This window comes from Stegostoma tigrinum, chromosome 9, assembly GCF_030684315.1.
Source record: "Stegostoma tigrinum isolate sSteTig4 chromosome 9, sSteTig4.hap1, whole genome shotgun sequence".
In the NCBI taxonomy this organism is placed as follows: Eukaryota; Metazoa; Chordata; class Chondrichthyes; order Orectolobiformes; family Stegostomatidae; genus Stegostoma; species Stegostoma tigrinum.
Window position 1 is genome coordinate 85,936,158 of NC_081362.1, and position 17,633 is coordinate 85,953,790.

At 49.9% G+C, this 17,633-nt stretch overlaps 1 protein-coding gene across 1 annotated transcript in view; it reads right to left on the reverse strand.

The window, feature by feature from the left end:
* kif26ba (kinesin family member 26Ba) overlaps positions 1–17,633 on the reverse strand; it is a 379,843-nt gene that overhangs the window by 60,078 nt on the left and 302,132 nt on the right. The window contains exons 6-10 of the mRNA XM_048536110.2: positions 15,786–15,992; positions 14,894–14,987; positions 10,970–11,232; positions 9,934–10,117; positions 5,413–5,572 (exon numbers count right to left, since the gene is read on the reverse strand). Coding sequence (XP_048392067.1) covers positions 5,413–5,572; positions 9,934–10,117; positions 10,970–11,232; positions 14,894–14,987; positions 15,786–15,992 — 908 coding nt within the window. The remainder of the gene's footprint in view (positions 1–5,412; positions 5,573–9,933; positions 10,118–10,969; positions 11,233–14,893; positions 14,988–15,785; positions 15,993–17,633) is intronic.

Below are 17,633 nucleotides of genomic sequence, written 5' to 3' on the forward strand. Positions count from 1 at the left end.
AAATCCCCGCTGTCAAGTGGAGTGAGCAAAGCTTGGAGATTCCAACACGAGAGAATGCGAACATGGGCCTGAGGTGTTCCTAATCAGTGCAGGGGGTTTATTTTCCCCACAAACAACAATGCGATAATGTCCAGGTAATCGTGATGCTGAATAAGAGACAAGTACTGGGCAGGGCACTGGGGCCAGCTCCCCACGCTGCTGTATTCTCTCTCTATTCGTTCACGGGGTGAGGACGTTGCTGACCGGCAACATTTACTGCCCATCCCTAATTATTCAGACGGCAGCTCAGTCAACCATATTGTTGTGGGTCTGGAGTCACATGTAGGCCAGACCAGGTGAAGATGGCAGTTTCCTTCCCTAAAGGGGCATTCGTGAAGCAGGTGGGTTCTTTAACCAGATGTTCTTTAAATTGGCACCTTGCAATCTTTTACATCTACCCCAGACAGACAGATGGGGCAGGGTCTAGGCCCGAAATGTCAGCTTTCCTGCTGCTCTGATGCGGCTTGGCCTGCTGTGTTCATCCAGCTCTACACCTTGTTATTTTAGACAGATGGGGCTCACTGTGTTTCTAATCTGGAAAAATGGCACTGAGGACAGCGCAGACACAAACGTCGTACTGAGCTTTTCCAGAATGGGACTTGAACTAACTGAGCCGTTACTGAACACACTGACTGTTTCACAGAAATGGGCATTGTGGGCAGCTGCTTAAACCAGGAGGCCACCTCTTTAATGTTTAATGGGGATGACCATGGGAAACGAGAGCAAGAGTAGACAGTACAGCCTTCTACAAGATCTTGCTCCATCTTTTGTCACATAGCCACCTCCCTACCTGCTCATCATATCCACTGATTCCCTAAGGGTACCAAACTCTGTCCATTCCTGCTTTAAGTATCTTCAATGACGGTGACTCTGCACCCTGTTCGAGTACAGAATTCCACTCGAGTCAAGAACATTTCCTTCACTTTTGTCCCAAAAGATCTCTTCTTCAGAAACTGAAGGAACTTAATGAAGAGATTTTTAAAAAAAAAAACAAAGAACTGTGGATGCTGGCAATCAGAAATTGCTGGGAAATGCTCACCAGGCCTGGCAGCATCTGTGGAGAGAAATCAGAGTTCAAGTTTCGGGTTCAGTGATGCTTCCTTGGAACAGAAGAATTTCTGAAGAAGAGTCACCAGACCCACAACATTAAAGATTCATAGAATTCCACAGTGTGGAAACAGACACTCTGCTTTCTCTCCACAGATGCTGTCAGGCCTGCTGAGCTTTTCCCAGTAATTTCTGACTATGTTGTTAATGTAAGAACAGTTGCTGGTGAGTGGAACCAATACTTGGGCCTGGCTACAATCCTAAATACAGAAACATCAAAATTCAGAGCCAGGAGTAGGCTGTTCGACCCCTCCAGCCTGGTTTGTCCCTTCCCGCCCTCGACTCTAAGCCTTTAGATTAGATTTCCTACAGTGTGGAAACAGGACCTTCGGCCCAACAAGTCCACAGCGCCCCATGAAGCATCCCACCAAGACCCATTCCCCTATAACACACACACACACCCCTGAACACTACGGGCAATTTAGCATGGCCAATCCACCTGGCCTGCACATCTTTGCACTGTGGGAGGAAACCGGAGCACCCGGAGGAAACCCATGCAGACACGGGGAGAATGTGCAAACTCCACACAGACAGTCGCCCAAGGCTGGAATCGAACCTGGGTCCCTGGCACTGTGAGGCTGCAGTGCTAACCACCGAGCCACCGTGCCGCTCTAAATTTACAAATGGCCTGTTCTGCTTCCTCCATGGGAGGTGGGCACTGGTAAATGTACTTTGTACATTAAACATTCAGAGACTGGAGCCTAACGTGGGGATTGAGTCTGAGCCTGCAGATGTACCTCAATGAATTTCTCCGTTGTGGTCTGTATGGAGCCATGTGATCCTACCTTGAGGCAGTGATGCTGCTGTTTGGGTGTAGCACGTGGAGTAGGGATAAATAGACTGTGATGTGATGAGCTCCCTGGCAGACCTGGGACGTTTTAAATTGCCACATCGAGGACAGATAAGGAATCACTATTAACATGAGACTGCAGTTCGAGCGAAACGGTCATCATCTTGTGGCGTTAATCATTGTTTGTGAAAGGATAACCTACTGATACTCGGGTCACATCACTGAATGGGTTTGTTCTCTAAAGGAGCCTGGAGGATAGTTACGGGGAATCATTGGCTAAGGTTATTCACACAATCCTCCTTCCAGATACAGTTATTGGGCATGCAGACTTGTGTCAGCTACGCTCATTCTCAAATGGAGCCTCTGCTGATGGGGAGGAAGGTCATTCATTGTTTAGCTGCCGATCTTTACAGGAAAAACTTCAGTCTGATCCCATTCCCAAAGTTCGGGTTATTTTACTCGCAAATGTCTACTTTATTTCCACTCGGAGCTCCCTTGAAAAATACAAACATAGATAACTACACACAAATGTATGTAAATCAGGGCACACTCACACACACTCACACACACACACACACAAATGTATGTAAATCAGGGCACACTCACACACTCACTCACACACACACTCACACACACACACTGACACACACACACATACACACACACACAAATGTATGTAAATCAGGGCACACTCACACACTCACACACACACTCACTCACACACACACAGACACACACACACACTCACACTCACACTCTCACACACACACAAATGTATGTAAATCAGGGCACACTCACTCACACTCACACACACACACACACACACACACAAATGTATGTAAATCAGGGCACACACACACACACACACACACACACACACACACACACACACACACACACACACACACACACACAGACTTGCTCACAGATGCCGAATCTTGGGCACAGTGAACGAGGATGAAATTCAGTCATGAGGAGGGCTTAAAATCTGTAAGGAGGTCAAATTGGAGAGTCTGTCCATGATTAAAGTTGCCAAGGCACTTGGAGATGCATCCAAAGATACAGTGGAAAGTGAACACAGAAATTGTACAGACAGTGACAATACTTTTTCAGGCTTCTTTTGACTTGGAGTGGTGCCAGAGTTAAAGAGAGCGAAACATTCCCTTATTCAAAAAAGAATGTAAGCAGAAGATAATATATTATGTACCAGATTAACTTTGGTAGCTGTGAAGCTTGTAGAAATGATAATTTGGGGGCAAAAAGAATAGTTACACGCATGAATGCAGATTGAGTTTGGATTTATTAAGTTAAAATGACGTTTCACTAACTTGCTGGACTTTTTGGATGAGGCGACAGAGAGAACTGTCACAGGCTAAAGTGTGGAATGAGGCCATTTGGCCCATTGAGCCAGCACCAGCTCTCTGAATGAGTGTCTCCTTGTTACCCTACACACTGCTCCTTTTCAAACACCCATGGGTTTCCCTCTGCTCCAATTTCAAACATTGGGGATGAAACAACATTTGGAAGCATTGTAAACTGTGGAAGGGACAGTGCAGAACTTCCAAAGAATATTGACAAGTTGGAGAGGACAGACAGGTGGCAGACGAAGTTCAGTGCAGAGAGGTGTGAGTGATATATTTTAGTAGGAAGAGCATGGACAGACTTACAAACTAAGGACTACAACTTGAAACAGCATCAGGCCAGGGGATAGACTGAGAGAATGGTTACTAAGTTAATAATAAAACGGAGGCAGTGTACAGGAACAACGATGTGATGCTAAACTTACATGTGGCACAAGTCTAGCCTCGGCTGGCATGACCATTTCTGGGCACCACACATCAGGAAGGAAGTGAATAAGAACAAAGAACAAAGAAAATTACAGCACAGGAACAGGCCCTTCAGCCGTCCAAGCCTGCGCCAAGTGAGATCCTCTATCTAAACCTGTCACCTATTTTCCAAGGATCTGTATCCCTCTGCTCCCTGCCCGTTCATGTACCTGTCCAGATACATCTTAAATTATGCTATCATGCCCACTTCTACAACCTCCACTGGCAACATGTTCCAGGCACCCACAACCCTCTGTGTAAAGAACTTTCCGTGCATATCTCCCTTAAACATTTCCCCTCTCACGATGAAATTGTGATCCCTAATAATTGAGCCCCCCACTCTGGGAAAAAGCTTCTTGCTATCCACCCTGTCTATACCTCTCATGATGTTGTAGACCTCAATCAGGTCCCCCCTCAACCTTCGTCTTTCTAATGAAAATAATCCTAACCTACACAACCTGTCTTCATAGCTAATGCCCTCCATACCAGGCAACCACTGGTGAACCTTCTGTGCACCCTCTGCAAAGCATCCACATCCTTTTGGTAATGTGGCAACCAGAACTGTACGCAGTACTCCAAATGTGGTTGAACAAAAGTCCTATACAACTGCAACATGAACTGCCAACTCTTGTACTCAATACCCCATCCAACGAATGAAACCATGTATCCCTCTGCTCCCTGCCCATCCACATACCTGTCCAGATACAGAATGGCTTCTTGGCCACTCTATTGACCTGCGTTGCCACCTTCAGGGTACAATGGACCTGAACACCCAGATCTCTCTGTGCATCAAATTTCCCCAGGGCTTTTCCATTTACCGTATAGTTCACCCTTGAATTTGATCTTCCAAAATGCATCACCTCGCATTTGCCCGGATTGAACTCCATCTGCCATTTATCTGCCCAACTCTCCAGGCTAACTATATTCTGCTGCATTCTTCAACAGTCCCCAAACGAATGTTTTGGAGGGAGTGCAGAAGAGGTATATGAGAATAGTTCCAGCAATGAGGAATGTTCGGAATGAGGACAGATTGGAGAAGCTTGAAAAGAGAAGGTTGAGAGGAGGTCTGATTGAAATGTTCAAAATCATGAGAATTTTAGACAGAGTGAGTTGGGAGAAAATGTTCCTGTTCATGTAAGGTTCGGCAACAAGAGAGAACACATTTAAAATAATTACTAGAAGAAGCAAAAACTACAGGAGGAAGCACTAAAGGTCAGGAATGCGCTGCCCGAGAATATGGTGGAGTCAGGCTCAATCAAGGATTTTGCAAGGGAACTGGACTGTGATTTGAAAAGGAGACATTTTCATTGCTATGGGGAGATAGCAGGAGAATGGTACCCGGTGAGACACCACGATTCAGTGATCAGGAGCAGCCACAATGGGCTGAATGGCACACATACATACAGACACACGTTGACACACACAGGCCTGTGTAGACTGTTGCTTGTGCAAAGAGACACACATACTCGCACACAGACACACACACACACACACAGACACAGACACACACACATACTCGCACACAGACACAGACACACACACACAGACACAGACACACACATACACAGACACAATGACACACACACACACCAAAGCCTCCCAGTTAGACACACTCATGATTGCAGTCAGTGCCGAAAAGAGGCAGCTTACTTGTAGGGGATGTGCTTGGTGCCATTGACGAGAGCCAGGATGACATTCCCCAGTGCAGACAGGGACAGGCAGAGCCCCGAGCCCCCCTCGCGGCTTTTGCTCAGCACTTTTACACAACTGCCCAAGTCAATGAGGTGTAAGCGGCTGCGACCTCCTGACACTGTCAACAGAAGAGGATAAAATCAGTCAGTGGCTATTAAAACCTGCCTGAAAGGGTGGCCCCTGTTTAAACCCCTTGAATGCTGATCAGACGTTTCACCCTGTTGCCAGCCTGCAGTCTTTCAGGGGACAGTGGAGTTAATCTAAACTGAAATGCACAGCCTTTCCTTTGTAGAGCTCTTCCCAAACAAGCCAGCGCTGTTTGTACAGTTCTGCTTTCAATATTCCAATGATTGCCAACTAAAACGTCTGTCAGGCCCATCTTGCACAACTGCACTGATGATCGCAGTGATTCTGTTGATGTTAATAACCTGAAATAAAACCCCCTCTCATTCACTCTCTGAGCCATTGCTAGAACTGGAAAGGGGGTTGGGGTGGGGGGGTTTGGCATAAACACAACAATGATTCAGTCAGCAGCATCGCACTGTGCGATCTCATTGGTTTAAAGTTAATAACAGTGTCAAAGTCAGCCTCAATGACACTGGCTACGGACAAATGAATCAGCGTGACAGCATTGAGCCAGCATTAAAATAGATAGGGACGGCAAATGACAGAAAGCTGTGAACATAGGACAAAGGAATACAGGAACAGAAGTAGGCCATTCAGCCCCTCGAGCCTGTTCTGCCATTCAATGCTATCATGGCTGCTCTGTGACCTAACCCTGTATACCTGCCTTTGGAGCATTTCACTTAATATCTTTGTTTAACAAAAAATGATCTATTGTAGATTTAACATTACAACTGATCCTGCATTCACTGCCGTTTGTGAGTGAGAATTCCAAAACATCTACCACCCTCTGTGTGTGTAGAACTGCTTCCTAGCATCTCTCCTGAATAGTGGGGCTCGAATCCTCAGACAATGACCCCGAATTCTCAAATCCCAAACCAGTGGAAAGAGTTTATTTTTATCTACCCTGTTTTTTTCTCTCTTCATATCTTGAGGCCTTCGACCCGATCACCCTTCAAACCTTTTAAATTCGAGGGAAAAAGGACTAATATGTGGTTTACTTCCTTACAAGTTACCCCTGAAGTCTAGGTGTCATGGAATGCTGCTAAAGTCCTCCTACAGGGCACCTAGCAGAGGTGTAGTTTTATGCAATGTCGTAAACTGGGTGATAGCAGGTCAGCTACCATCCACACGCCTCCTCCAGAACTTTTCCCGAAGTTATGGAATGATTGTCAATGGGCTACAGTGCACAAAGAGGCCACTCAGCCTGCCTGGGGTTTGCTAGCTGTCACCAAGGATGGCTCAGCTAGTCCCACTCACTTGTCCTTTTGCTGGAGACCCGCAGGCGTTTTCCCTTCAGGTGCTTATCCAATGTCCTTTGGAAAGGGAGGACTGAAGGTGCCTTCACCACACTTCAGATCAAGTATTCTCAACCCTAACCACTAGCGGTATGGGAAAGGTCGACCTTTTGCCCTTTTGCCTTAACTCTGTGTCCTCTGCCTCTTGATCCCTCCAACAACAGGAATAGTTCTTTTTCATTTCTACTCTGTCCAGACCTATCGTGATTTTAGAACCTCAATGTGATCTCCTCTTGGCTTTCTCCCAGGACAGAAATGTCAGTGTCTCCATTCCTTACTGAGATAGCTGGCTCCAAATAAACAGGGACAGCGACGTTAACCCAGCTACTCAGGAGTGAGTTCCTCACCCTGACCTTATGTCTGGGGTTCGTGGGGATTCTAAACAGGGTGAAACAGGCCTGAGCCACTTCCTAAGTGAGGTCACAGCTCAAAACTGCATCAGGACAGGAATGTTTAGACTTGTTTACATTCTGTGTCCTCTCAACTCTTGAGCACATTGTCCAGGGGGATTGTTCTTCATGTGGCACCTATGGCCAAGTGTCCCCTGAAATCTACAGCTACTCCATGCAAGGACCACTGAGTATGTGCAAAGGGTCTGACAGTAACACTGAGGGGTCAAAGAGTAGCACTGAGGGATCTGACAGTAACACTGAGGGGTCTGACAGTAACACTGAAGGGTCTAACAGTAACACTGAAGGGCCTGACAGTAACACTGAAGGGTCTGACAGTAACACTGAGGGGTCTGACAGTAACACTGAGGGGTCAAAGAGTAACACAGAGGGGTCAAAGAGTAACACTGAGGGGTCAAAGAGTAACACAGAGGGGTCAAAGAGTAACACTGAGGGGTCACTGAAAACAATGAAGCTTCACCCAGTAACTGTCAGTGATAAGACAGTAACAGTGAAGGATTGGAGAGTAACACTGGGGCATCACCAGGCCACAGTGAGGAATTGGTGAGTAATGGCAAAGGATCACTGAGTAACAATGGTGGATCTGAGAAACACTGAGGGATCAGGGCAACAGTAAAAGACCAGTAAGTATCAGCATGAGAACAGGGTAAGTGAACGCTCATTATCAGACAGGCTTCACTGAATACCAGGGAGGTATTACCGAGTAATAATGAGGGATCACAGAATAATAGCCTGGAGCATTGAGTAACACTGTGGGAGTGCAGGTAACAGTAATGAGGGCACTGAGTAATTCTATGGGGGTTGGAGAATTGAGTTACACCGTGGGAGAACACAGTAACACCATGGGACCACAGAGTAACAATGTGGGGTACAGAGTAACACTGTGCGAGTGCTGAGTAACACTGAGAGCACCGGGTGACACTGTGGGAGCACTGAATAACACTGTGGAAGCATACAGTAATAGCTTGCGAGCACTGAGTAACACCGTAGGATAACTGAGTAACATCATAGAGCACTGAGTAACAATGTTGGAACATACAGAATTACTGTGGGACATTCTCATGAATGGTGTCAATATCTTTGAGCAGGATGACGGTACTAAGCTATTGAGAGAATAGACAAGAAAGTGACGTAGTTTACAGATCACCCACAATCTAGTGGAATACAAGGACAGGCTTGAAGGGTTGGATGGGCTCCTGTTGCTTTACACAGGGTCTGTTTTTAGGCCGTTGAGGTCAACCTGACTCTGTAGGAAGTCACATGAATTGATATCATTCTGTGATGGTCCACTGAACTAATGCAGCAGGGAAGATTCCGCAAGTTTTGAAGCTAAGATTTAAATCCATCTTGGGCCTAGGCTTTGGGAGTGGGTGTGTGAAAGCCAAGTGAAAGATAAATAATTGGATCTAGCACGAAGAGAGCTGAGTTTGGCTTATCAATAAAAAACTTCACTCGAGCCAGCCAACTTCGCACATGTGGCTGTTCAGGGTTGGTCCTTCACAGGTAGAAAATCACCTGCTAGCCAAATTCCTCAAGGGGCTAGCTCCTCAAAGACACTAACAGCTGGAGGAGAGCAGGTTTCTGGCTCCCTGACCCTCATCTTGAAAATTCAAGGGAAGCACTAGGGCACTGGTTCCCCCCTACTGGGTACTGCCACCTTCAGGGGGCATCCCACTCATCCTCCAGCCAGCGAGCTCAGTGTTACTCTGTGCCCCCACCTATGTTCCCACAGTGCTACTCAGTGCTCCCACAGTGTTACTCTGCGCCCCCACTTATGTTCCCACATTGTTACTCAGTACTCCCACAGTGCTACTCAGTGCTCCCACAGTGCTACTCAGTGCTCCCACAGTGTTACTCAGTGCTCCCACGTTGTTACTCAGTGCTCCCACGTTGTTACTCAGCGCCCTCACTTATGTTCCCACATTGTTACTCAGTACTCCCACAGTGCTACTCAGTGCTCCCACAGTGTTACTCTGTGCCCCCACTAATGTTCCCACATTGTTAGTCAGTACTCCCACAGTGCTACTCAGTGCTCCCACAGTGCTACTCAGTGTCCCCACCTATGTTCCCACAGTTACTCAGTGTTCCCACAGTGTTACTGAGTGTTCCCACAGTGTTACTCAGTGCTCCCACAGTGTTACTCTGTGCCCCCATCTATGTTCCCACATTGTTACTCAGTACTCCCACAGTGCTACTCAGTGCTCCCACGTTGTTACTCAGTGCTCCCACGTTGTTACTCAGTGCTCCCACAGTGTTACTCAGTGCCCCCATCTATGTTCCCACATTGTTACTCAGTACTCCCACAGTGCTACTCAGTGCTCCCACAGTGCTACTCAGTGCTCCCACGTTGTTACTCAGTGCTCCCACAGTGTTAATCAGTCCCCCCACAGTGTTACTCAGTGCCCCCACATTGTTACTCAGTGCTCCCACAGTGTTACTGAGTGTTCCCACAGTGTTACTCAGTGCCCCCACATCGTTACTCAGTGCCCCCACAGTGTTACTCAGTGCCCCCACATTGTTACTCAGTGCTCCCACAGTGTTACCCAGGCAAAGGCTGTCGGTTGGGGAACTGCATTGTGGTGAAGTGCCAACACTTTGTTGGAACTAATCAAGGGCCACAGCCCGCATGAGGATCAAAGGGAGCTTACTTCCCCCCTTGCTGCTCTTCTCCATGCGGTACTGATAGATGTGCAGCGTGAACAGCATGTGGGAGTTCCTCTGGTCCTCCTCGTCGCACTCAGGCCGGCTGCACCGCCTCGCAGCGATGGCAGCGTCCAAAAAGAAGGCAGCTTTGTCCGCTGTGGGGGCACGGAGCTCGCTCTGGTTCTGGAGCTGCCGAGAGAGAGAAAACAAACATGGGCGAACACACACACTGGCAGGACAGAAACCAGCATCAACCCGCAGCCGACAAAAGAGAAATGCGCATTTGTAGTGTACGCTTAACATGTCAAGGCTCTCGTGACGCGATGGTGCCCTCCAAACACAATCCCACACCCCATCCAATATAATACACCATTAGGGCCAGAGAGTCAGCATGTGGTATGCAACTCAGGTTGTAAGGTGCATCCTACAAGGAGTAATGAGATTTAAGGAGGAATTTCCAGAGTGACAAGAAGGACCCCCTGCTCTGTACAGGAGATGGGAATGACGCCTCAGAAAATAGCCTGACTAGGGTGAGTCTCTATTTCACCGTGAACATCCAGCCCAGGTACTAGCTGAAAAGCATCAATTGGGTAGACCAGGTAAACATTGGAGGGAGAAAGAAATAGCACGGGCTTGTGAAGAAGGATGAGAGGAATCATCTGCGAGGCACAAACACCGACACGGGTTATGTGGGCCAAATGGCCAGTTTAGGCTGGAAATGTTGCTCAATCGAACGTGCCCTCTCTTGCAGAGCGAGTAAAGCATCACTGCCAGCCAATTCGAAGAAAGGGCGATGGGACATGTTGGGTGGCAAGTGAGGCCTACGTGGGCTTGAGTTCAGGCCTGGGCTGCCGTACCCATCCAAGACGCTCATTCAGGCCCCCACATGAAGAACACTCAAGTCTCCGATTTCATGAGACGAGAAGAGTTCTGTAGAACAGACAAGCTGCATAGATAAAGACTTGGGGCTTCTGAGCAAATTTAGGGATGGCACCAACAGCCAAGCTCACAGAGTTTATCCTCATAAAAAAAGTATATTACCTGCATGCCACAGATTGGGTCCTCGCAGAGGTAGACTCCAGGGGACTGGCCATCTTGCAGGCTGCCTGTTGCTACCTCAGACAGTAGGTCTTTCAGGTTTTCCTCCTTCCCCCAGACTTCCACGGCAGAGACTCTAACCGAGAAACGCGCTCCTGTCTTTTCTTTCCTCTCATTAATCAGTTTGAAGAGCCAGGAGATGGCACAAGGGATGATACCAAGATTCTGCATGGAATCATCCTTTCCAATCATGGTGTATGACTTTCCTGTCACATCAGATAAAGTTCATAGATTGAGGTCACAGCAACAGTTTCTGAATCAGATTTAAACTCTGCACAGATCACATCCCAACACAGTGGTTTAAACAAGAAAGAAGTAAAATTGTTCCTCATTGCTTAGCCTTGACTTTCAAATCAGTCTCACAAAAAAAGACCTATTGGAACCAAAGCATTAGCTCTATTTCTCTTTCTACACATGCTGCCAGATCTGCTGGCGGCATAGGGGCTCAGTTGCTAGCACTGCAGCCTCACAGCGCCAGGGACCCAGGTTCAATTCCAGCCTCGGGTAACTCTCTGTGTGGAGTTTGCACATTCTCCCCGTGTCTGCGTGGGTTTCCTCTGGTTCCCTCCCACAGTCCAAAGATGTGTAGGCTGGGTGGATTGTCCATGCTGAATTGCCCATAGCGTTCAAGAGTGTGTGGGTTATAGGGGGATGGGTCTGGGTGGGATGCTCCAAGGGGCGGTGTGGACTTGTTAGGCCGAAGGGCCTGTTTCCACACTGTAGGGAATCTAATCTAATCTAATCTGCTGCACCTTTCTGCCATTCTCTATGTTTATTTCAAATTTCCAGCATCCACTGAATTTTGCATATATTTCAAATGACTGACTTGTGCCATATGCTTCTGGCAGACAGAATTTCAAGCACTTCATGCACTAGGTCCATGATTTTCTCTCTGAATTTCACCATCGCCACATTTTGAGTCTTCAATATTCAACTAAATTACAGAATGGGGTAAATGGTACTCAGGCTCACAGCAGGTTGAGGAGCATGGAGAATATCCTTCAACATTGGGATAAATTCTCCGGCATAACCTTCACATGTTTTGAAATCCTGCAAACTAATAGCTGCCTCCGAAGCCAATTTCAGTTACTTACGCTCTTCTCTCTGTATTTTTCATCTAGTACGGCCATCACTGAAAAAACCCAGCCCTATGTGCCCATCCATAATTGTCCTTGATCTGAGTGGCTTACTGGGGCATTTCAGAGGCAGTTAAGATTTGACATTGACATTTAAGACATTGCTGTGGGTCTGCAGTCAGAGGCAGGCCATCTAGACTAACGACAGCAGTGAGTCAGGTGGGAGGAATGGGGTGGGATGGGTGTGACACGGGGGTGAGGAGGGGTGAAGTGATGTGGGGTGAGGGTGGAGTTGGTGGGAGTGGGGGAGGTGAGGTGGCGGGGGTCGGGTTGGAGTGGAGTGGAAGCACGGGTGAGTTAACAGTGGGAGTTGGTGGGAGTGGGAGGTGAGGTGAGGGTGAGGTGAGGGTGAGGTTGGAGTGGGGTTGGTGTGGGAATGGGGTTGAAGTGGGAGTGGGGTTGAGGTGGGAGTGGGAGGTGAGGTGGGAGTGGGGTGGGAGTGGGGGTGAGGTTGAAGGGGGTAAGGTGGGAGTTGGGCTGAGGTGGAAGTGGGGTTGGGGTGGGAGTGGGGGTGAGGTTGAAGGGGGTGAGGTGTGAGTGCGGGTGAGGTGTGAGTGGGGGTGAGGTGGGAGTTCGGGTGAGCTGGGAGTGGGATTTGGGTGGGAGTGGGGGTGAGGTGGGAGTGGGGGTGGGAGTGGGGTTGAGGTTGAAGGAGGTGAGGTGGTAGTGGGGGTGAGCTGGGAGTTGGGGTGAGGTGCGAGTGAGGTTGCGGTGGGAGTGGGGATGAGGTGGGAGTGGGGGCGAGGTGGGAGTTGGGGTGAGGTGGAAGTGGGGTTGGGGTGGGAGTGGGGGTGAGGTTGAAGGGGGTGAGGTGGGAGTGGGGTTGGGGTGGGAGTGGGGGTGAGTTGTGAGTGGGGGTGAGGTGGGAGTTGAGGTGAGGTGGGAGTGGTATTGGGGTGGGAGTGGGGTTGGGGTGGGAGTGGGGGTGAGGTTGAAGGGGGTGAGGTGGGATTGGGGGTGAGGTGGGATTGGGGGTGAGGTGGGAGGGGGTGAGGTGGGAGTGAGGTTGAGGTGGGAGTTGGGGTGAGGTGGGAGTTGGGGTGAGGTGGGAGTTGGGGTGAGGTGGGAGTTGGATTGGGGTGGGAGTTGGATTGGGGTGGGAGTGGGGGTGAGAGTGAGGGTGAGGTTGAAGGAGGTGAGGTGGTAGTGGGGGTGAGGTGGGAGTTGGGGTGAGGTGGGAGTTGGGGTGAGGTGGGAGTGGGATTGGGATGGGAGTGGGGGCGAGGTGGGAGTTGGGGTGAGGTGGGAGTGGTGTTGGGGTGGAAGTTGGTGGTGAGGTGGGAGTGGGGGTGAGGTGGGAGTGGGGGCAAGGTGGGAGTTGGGGTGAGGTGGGAGTGGGGTTGGGGTGGGAGTGGGGGTGAGGTCAGAGTGGGTGAGGTGGGAGTGAGGTTGGGGTGGGAGTGGGGGTGAGGTCGGAGTGGGTGAGGTGGGAGTGAGGTTGGGGTGGGAGTGGGGTGAGGTGGGAGTGGGTGAGGTGGGAGTGTGGTTGGGCTGGGAGTGGGGGTGTGGTGGGAGTGAGGTTGGGGTGGGATTGGGGGTGACGTGGGAGTGGGTGAGGTGGGAGTGAGGTTGGGGTGTGAGTGGGCGTGAGGTGGGAGTGGGGGTGAGGTGGGAGTTGGGGTGAGGTGGGAGTTGGGGTGTGGTGGGAGTTGGGGTGAGGTGGAAGTGGGGTTGGGGTGGGAGTGGGGGTGAGGTTGAAGGGGGTGAGGTGGGAGTCGGGGTGAGGTGGGAGTGGGGTTGGAGTGGGAGTGGGGGTGAGGTGTGAGTGGGGGTGAGGTGGGAGTTGAGGTGAGGTGGGAGTGGTATTGGGGTGGGAGTGGGGTTGGGGTGGGGTTGAAGGGGGTGAGGTGAGATTGGGGGTGAGGTGGGAGGGGGTGAGGTGGGAGTGAGGTTGGGGTGGAGTGGGGGTGAGGTCGAAGTGGGTGAGGTGGGAGTGAGGTTGGGGTGGGAGTGGGGGTGAGGTGGGAGTGGGGGTGAGGTGGGAGTGAGGTTGGGGTGGGAGTGGGGGTGAGGTGGGAGTGGGTGAGGTGGGAGTGAGGTTGGGGTGGGAGTTGGGGTGAGGTGGGAGTGGGGGGCGAGGTGGGAGGGGCTGAGGTGGAAGTGGGGGCGAGGTGGGAGTGGGGGCGAGGTGGGAGGGGGTGAGGTGTGAGTGGGGTGAGGTGGGAGTGGGGTTGGAGTGGGAGTGGGGGTGAGGTTCCGGGGGTGAGGTGGGAGTGGGGGTGAGGTTCCGGGGGTGAGGTGGGAGTGGGGGTGAGGTGTGAGTGGGGGTGAGGTGGGAGTTGAGGTGAGGTGGGAGTGGTATTGGGGTAGGAGTGAGGTTGGGGTGGGAGTAGGGGTGAGGTGGGAGTTGGGGTGAGGTGGGAGTTGGGGTGAGGTGGGAGTTGGGGTGAGGTGGGAGTGGGATTGGAGTGGGAGTGAGGTTGGGGTGGGAGTGGGGGTGAGGTGGAAGTGGGTGAGGTGGGAGTGAGGTTGGGGTGGGAGTTGGGGTGAGGTGGAAGTGGGGATGAGGTGGGAGGGGATGAGGTGGGAGGGGGTGAGGTGGGAGGGGGCGAGGTGGGAGGGGGTGAGGTGGGAGGGGGTGAGGTGGGAGGGAGTGAGGTGGGAGGGGGTGAGGTGGGAGGGAGTGAGGTGGGAGTGGTGCCTCGTTTTATCTCAGCGGGAGAGACACCATTGACTGGGTTTCCACTTCCCAAAGTCGGATAACCAGCCAGGACCGGGACCTGTTACTCACCCAACTTAGTATGTCCGAAACAGAACACGCAGCCATCTGCGCCATTCACCACCGACTGGATCACCTCGGCTACAGTTCCTGCACACACCTCAGCCTTTTGTGGGAAAAAACATGGTGCAGTTACACAGAACAGAGACATTCAACCCACTGATCTATACTGTACCCTTCTCCCTCTTTAACTCTCAAGAATCCCTTAAAATCTCTGCTCATTTTGGGATTTCTGTAACAACAGGCCCAGATCATGAACAGCAAAGCAAACACATGGTAACCCAATGTGTGGTGCAGGATGGGCTGTATACTTTGAGTTGATAAAGCATCCAAGGACCCTGAAGGGAGTGAGAGTTGGAGACTGTAGAGTTGCTGGCCATAAAGTTCCAATCTCCCACAGACCCGGGGTGAAGCCAGCACAGCTGCAACAATGACATGCTAACTCCTATACTTGGTGCATTGACCCAAGAAGGCAAGCGTGTCAAACACCTTCTTCACCACCCTGTATACTCGCGACCCCACTTTTAAGGAACAATGAACCAATATCCCTTTGCTCGGGACTATGCCCCAGGGCTCTACCTTTAAGTGTATAAGTCCTGATGTGCCTTAACAAAATGCCGCACCTCGCATTTACATAAATTAAATTCCACCTGCCACTCCTCGGTCCATCTGATCAAGGTCAAGGAATAGTCTCAGGAGGGGGCCACTAAATGGTCCACCCTCACTGTAATGAAACAGACAAAAGAAATACCTAGCCAAGTTTCAGGGACCTTGGTGTGCAGTATAACAAACATTCAATGATCTAAGTCTTCAGAAAATACAGTTCATTGTCTCATACTTGGAATGGGCTGTTGAAGCTACTGTGGTATTTATACCCTAATGGTTACAGAAGATTGTGACTGACCTGTGATGTATCTTGTGGGAAGACAGCGTCGAAAGCAAACATCTTTGGTGGCACCAGGCCCCCTCTCTTCTGTGAAGAGTTCTGTAGCCCGTTGACCGGGGGGTCGTACAGTGTGATCTGCTTTTTGCGGGGGTCAACTTTAAAGAAGCAGCTGGATTCTGATGTGTCCCCAACTGATGCTGAGCAGATCCGCAACATGACCTTCACCTAATGGGTGAAAAATAGTGCGGAATAACAATACAAAAACACTCCTGTTGACCTTTGAAGGATAGCCTTCTCTTTCACCTTTTAAACACATTTTAATAAAACACCACACTCATTTTACACAATGTGTTGCTGCAGTCCATCACCCAATTCCTCACCAAATTCACCACATAACAGTTAGGGCTGCTAATATTTCTAGAATATTCAGGAATTCAATTCTAGGCATACAGCAACCAGCAAAATCCAAGGAGACATATCACCTGGGCATTAACAAAACTAGCCACGTCACTTTCTTTGATCACTTGTACCACACAAATGCCAGGGAATGATCACCCCCAATGAGAGGGAATCTAACTATCACCCCTTGACATTTAATGGCATTACCGATGGTGAATCCCCCAACATCAGCATCCTGGGGTTTAACCTTTGACCAGAAATTGACTGTAAATAACAGCAGATCAGAGGCTAGGAATCCTGCAGTAAGTAACTCACCTCCTGACTCTTCAAAGCTTGTCCATGTATAAGGCACAAGTCAGGAGTGTGATGGAATATTCCCCACTTGCCTGGATAAGTGGAGCTCCAATAACACTCAAGAAGCCTGACACCATTCGGCTTGGGATGCCACATCCACAAATATCCATTCTCTCCACCAATGACGCTGTGGTTGCAGTGTGCACCATCTACAAGATGCACTGCCCTGAAATTCAGCAAATTGCCTGAGATGGTGCCTTCCATACCTAGACCACTACCACCCAGGACAGATATCTAATAACGAGTCACACTACAGAAGGGCTTGGTGAGGAGGTGTGATGAGAACATCCTCTATTTCAACTGGCCATTGACTTCAGAAAGATGGGAGAAGAGCACATCCCCATATACATCAACGGAATTGATGTTGAGAGGATGGAGAGCATCAAGTCCCTGGTGTGGCAAGAACCGATGACCTGTCCTGGGCTTCCCATGTAGACACGACAGTCAGGAAGGCACAAACACACCCCTTCTTCCTCAGGCAGCTCAGGAAATCTGGCCTGTCCACGAGGTCCCTCACCAACATCCACAGATGCCCCACTGAAAGCACACTGTCCGGGTGCATAACGGCCTGGTACGGCAACTGCTCTGCCCGGGACCATATGAAGGAGGTGAGCACAGCCCAAACCATCACGGAAGCCAACTCCCCATCCATGGGCTCTACTTACACAGCTCGCTGTCGCAGAAAGGCGGCCAACAGCATCAAAGACCCATCACACCCTGGTAATAGATAATAAAATGTGAGGCTGGATGAACACAGCAGGCCAAGCAGCATCTCAGGAGCACAAAAGCTGACGTTTCGGGCCTGGACCCTTCATCAGAGAGATGCTACTTGGCCTGCTGTGTTCATCCAGCCTCATATTTTATTATCTTGGAATTCTCCAGCATCTGCAGTTCCCATTATCTCTGACACCCTGGTAATAACCTCCTACAACCTCTTCTATCGGGCAGAAGATACAGGAAGTTGAACACACGCACACGGGCAGGTTCAGGAGCAGATTCAGCTGTTATCAAACTGTTGAAAGGACTCTGTAGCCTCAAACAATGCTGATCTGGCTAATGTTGATCTCGCCTAGCGCATGCCCTGTGCAATGTAACATGCATGCCTCTGTCTAA